Source organism: Berghia stephanieae, chromosome 5 (genome assembly GCF_034508935.2).
Source record: "Berghia stephanieae isolate SIO BIC M18660-M18661 chromosome 5, UCSD_Bste_1.3, whole genome shotgun sequence".
Taxonomy (NCBI): domain Eukaryota; kingdom Metazoa; phylum Mollusca; class Gastropoda; order Nudibranchia; family Aeolidiidae; genus Berghia; species Berghia stephanieae.
The window spans coordinates 75,310,529-75,315,528 of NC_088364.1; the positions used below are offsets into that span (position 1 = coordinate 75,310,529).

General features: G+C 34.0%; 1 protein-coding gene across 1 annotated transcript in view; it reads left to right on the top strand.

The window, feature by feature from the left end:
- The window catches only part of LOC144973608 (uncharacterized), a 230,766-nt gene that overhangs the window by 197,170 nt on the left and 28,596 nt on the right, over window positions 1-5,000 (top strand). Inside the window, exons 153-157 of the mRNA XM_078916257.1 lie at window positions 643-759; window positions 1,930-2,112; window positions 2,496-2,636; window positions 3,504-3,689; window positions 4,115-4,252. Coding sequence (XP_078772383.1) covers window positions 643-759; window positions 1,930-2,112; window positions 2,496-2,636; window positions 3,504-3,689; window positions 4,115-4,252 — 765 coding nt within the window. The remainder of the gene's footprint in view (window positions 1-642; window positions 760-1,929; window positions 2,113-2,495; window positions 2,637-3,503; window positions 3,690-4,114; window positions 4,253-5,000) is intronic.

A 5,000-nucleotide genomic window follows, 5' to 3' on the forward strand; every position in this document is an offset into this window, starting at 1 on the left:
GCACGAGGCTCGAACCCAGGACCTTCCGATCTGAAAGCGAGTGTCATACCACTAGACTACATAGCCGCTAGCATATATACTAACACAGTTAGGTTTGGGCTCAAAACACTTCATCAGCCAATTCGTTACTGTCATAGGTAGTCAGTCGATGATAGAGAGGATAGTGGTGATGATCATAGTGGTGGTAATGATGCTGGTGATCTTATCAAAAATAATTATTATTATAATGGTGATGATGATGATGATGATGATGATGATGATGTTGTTGATGTAGTTGATGATAATGATGGTGATGATTATGATGATGATGATGAATCTGAATCTTCCTTTAATGTCCACCTTCAGTCATGAAGATTTTGACATCAACAATAACATTAAGGTGAACATTCAGCAGTGATCTAGAGGCTCTGTAAATAAATCTAAAGATGAAACTTCCAATAAGTAATGATGATGATGATGATGATGATAAATGATTATGATGATGATGATGATGATGATAAATGATGATGATGATAAATGATGATTATGATAATGATGATGATAAATGATGATGATGGTGATGATGATGATGATGATGATAAATGATGATAAATGATGATGATGATAATGATGATGATAGCTATTTTTAATTTGCAATTTCAGGACAAATTAACATACTCCAAGGTGAAAGAAGATCCAACCCACAGCATGTTCAAAGTGCTACCAAGCACTGGAGAAATAATCTTATTACAACCTTTAACTGGTAGTGGATCTTACCAGGTGTGTTTTCAATATTTGCTTTGATTTTTTAAATTATCTAAACAGATAGAAGGGTCACTCAGCTCTTTTTTTTATATCTGAGAAGTGCTGTTGTTTGAGCCAGTTTCCCATTGTCCTTATTCATTAGGGATTTATAAAGAACTTAACCATCTCCTTACCAACTATAGGAAAATCGTCACATTCGTTACGATACAACTAACATTTTTTAAATTCAAATTTCTCTTGTATATCATACAATTTATAGAAAATGAACAGTGTGTTGTAGAGCATGTTTTGCTAAAGAAATTATCTGTCGAAATATCTTTCTGCTACTGTGTTTGAGTGATAACAAATCTATTTTTGTGTTAGTTGGGTGTGGAGATTCAGGGAAAATCCTGAAAAAGGCTGGTAAGGAGAGGGTTAAACTTTATACTTTCTTCTTCTATCCCTTCATCTTTCTTCAAGCGCATTGATACTTCGTAAACTGCCTGGGGTTGCTGACATCTCATAATGGACAGGGGGGTACTTGCTGTCTTCTATCCCCACCCTATATCTGATTTTCAATTGCTTTGTCTTTATTTTTTTTTAAATTTATTTCAGACGGAATAGAAAATAAATAAAATAAAATAAGATTCCCTTTATTCATCCCATAGGGGAAACTTGTCTCTAGGGTCTATTCCAAGGGGAGACTGGAATAACCCAGGCGTCATCCGCAGTGCAGCGCTGCAAATTGAGCTAGGGTGAGGTGGCTTGATCAAGGCCACACAGCGCAGCGGCGGTGATCGAACTCGGTACCTTTCGGGTACGAAGCAAAGACCGTACCGCTGAGCTACGCTGCCCCCTGGTAATAACACATTAATTCTAATTCAGATGTTTTTGGGGACCAAATTATTAGCTTCATTTTTCATATTTCAAACTCACGATTTCGATTATTTTATCAAAAGGAACAGAACTAGTGGAAGTATCGACATTTTACTCAGAAATAATGCTTATGTTACCAAACCGTACAACACTGCATCAAATCTAAAGCATTTAAAAGACATAATCATAGAAATAGATCGCGGATCTTTGATTAATACAGATTCCCTATAATTCGGTTGTTTTATTTTTAGACTATTGCAAATACATTGTTTTATCATGACAGTATTATCCATTCTCATTGTCCGCATAAAACATTTACTCTTCATTCAGTTTGAAGTGAAGGTAGAAGACGGTCGTGGGAAGAGTGCCACAACCACTGTGGTAATCACAGTGACACAAGCCACATTCTCACCTCAATGGATTTCAGCACCATATTCTGTTGACATTGATGTCAACCTTGCTCCTAACAGAGACTTCGATGCCAGGATTTCAGCAACTAAGATCAACATTAAGGTACTTTTTTTTGGCTGCAACTTCTAGACCATATAATTAAATCATTCATTTTTTTCCCCCAATGTTTTTATTTTGATCTCAAGAACTAAGGTAAGAATAGTACATCAATGCTTGTCGGTAGCTTCATTGTTTTATTCAATTTAATTCAATGGCAACATTATAATATGTGCTAACAACAAACAATATTATAACATACAAAGTGATAGCATTCCAGTGTGATAATATTGATTAATCAATTATTGGTACATAAGATAATAATTTGTTTTAATTCATTAAACAACTGTATTATACTTTCAATTGAAGTTTAATAGATAATATTAGTTATTTCATTCAGAAGATTTAAGTAAGAATTATTTTAAAATTATAATCATTTTTTTTTTCAGGGAAATATGAAATACAGAATTACCGGTGCTGTGCCTGCAGAATCGGCTTCTCTATTTGAAATGAACACCGACAATGGTAAACTACAACTGAAACAATCCCTGTTGCTGAGTTCCTTGCTGAAATCTCATGATCGTTTTGTGGTATGTTATTGTTTTACTTTCGTTACTGGTCTGTTTTAACGTTTTAAAGACTTCATATAGTCGGTTTTAAGGACAAATGGATTGTCTCTCTCTTATCACGAAAAAAGAATTGTCCAAAACAGCATTTTACTACACTAGACTTATATAACGTAAAGATCACTCATTCTTTTACAATTGAAAAGGTTTGCATGAAACTATGGCGGTGTGTATTGAAAGAAATGTGGCTTGGAATTATATTCTTTTTTTTTTTTTTTTTTATTAGAGTGAGAGAAAGTGAACGTCATAAGTTTTTAGATATTATTGGATTGCCCAATTGCCTTAACTCTCTAGAGTTCATATGAATGGAAAATCCAACAAATTTGTTCGATTTTCAATGAGGGTGAACTCGAGGGTTTAAAGCCGCCCATATTTTTTCCATTGATAACGAGACTTATTTATTTAGGTCTATGATGTCACCTGAGGATCAACGCGGTCTTTATAACAAAAATATAAAAAAATAAAAATAAAACCTAAAATGGAATGTAAACCACAAATCAAATGTTCTGTTTACTGGAAAAAGAATGAAGTCAGCTGCCTGCCATCGGGCCGCTAGTTACCTGGTTCACACTGCTATTTGGAAATTAACTGAAGGGGTAAAAAAAAAAATTTAAAAATTCAAATTTAAAAACAAAGAAAATTGTTTAGTTTTTTTTTTTTACCCCTTCAGTTAATTTCCAAATGGCAGAGTACAATTCGATATTATCATGATATCATTAAATGAAGAAGAATTAAAATGTGCTAATTTTCGAAAATTATTAGATCACCCAGATTGCATTAAGATAATTACTGTCAGAGTATATATTTCAAATGTTTTATTTCTTATTTCAGTTGTTCATCGAGGCTTATGACAGTGGAGTACCAAATGATATTATCCGCAGTCATGTGACCATTAAATTGATTCGCAACCTCTTCCCACCAAAATTTGATGATAATGATATCACTGCCTCTATCTATGATTATGAACCTGCTGGAACTTCTGTTGCTGAAGCATCGGCCAAAGACCAGGATAGTCTGGTAGGTTGAAGAGAACTTGGTCAGTGATTTTCAAGAGATCATTTGATCGATCGGAAAGAGGCGCTTGTTTGTCTTCACTTAATGCGATTTGATTTTCTAAAAAATACATTCAGTTGTCAAAATCGTTGGAGTTGCATTATGGATTTTGTGCATTTTTAAATTTGAGTTCTTGAATAAAATAAATAAAATATTTCTGCAATGGTGCCAGTTGGATGAAGTTTATTGGAAGCAATAGCTTTTCTATTTTATTGACTATTATTTACTGAACCTCACTTCCTCACCAACTGATACCTACAGAAACTCTCTAATCTCTCTTTACTTACTTATGGATTTCAATGATAAGAATAGAGGCTTGATGTAGATGTGTAGAGATAAGTTTTGTGTTGTGTATCATTCTATCAGTTGTTTCAACTACTTTATTTCAGAGCCCAGAGAACAGCCTGGTCTATGCAATGGAATCCGGCCGCACTGCTACTGATTACTTCACCATTGACACCCTGAGTGGTTTAATCACCGTCAAAAAAATGGTGTCACTTGATCCTGCAAAACCATCTGAATATGTCGTAAGTAGAGCATAAGATAATTATATACAAAATGTTTTTTTCTATTTATTTTTTTATTCTTGTATTATGTTTCGAGCAGGTAGGCACTTTCTGCGTCTGTTATCCCCCTATATAAGTTTTCCAACTTGTCTTGGAATGAGATTGCTTGGTTTTGTCTTGGGCCTTGCCAGAAGGGAAACAGTCAAAGAATAATTATAGTTTTGGGAGGTGATATTTTTTCCCTTTTATATTAGCTCTCCGTTATGTGCTGCTGTATTTACTGTTTTGAATGTTTAATGATTTTAAGCATTTAAGTGTATTCCACTTTGTGGGGTCCTGTGCTTACGTCTGGATGAGACTTCAATGCGATCTAAACCTAAGTATACTGATAGTGTGCTCTTGGAATGTACACCTTTTTCCTCTTTGAACCATTCCCCCTTGTCTTATATTTTCTTATGTGCTTTAATTGTAAATCTAGAAATTTATAATGATCCCGATTTCTACCTTTTTACAGGCGCCGAAATGTCCTAAATGTCGAAAGCGCCTAAAGCTCTTTAAAAAATAACATATTAAGCGTACAAGATATCTGTGTCCATTTATTCTTTTAACCCTAAATCATATTTTCATCTTTGAATGAATTCTGTAGAATGTATTTTAGGCCTGAAGATATCCGTGTACATGATGTTGTTGGATATACTAGTTTGTATTTTTAAATTATAGTTTTCTTCCATTTCCTTTTTAAACCATATACTCATCTTGACATGAATTC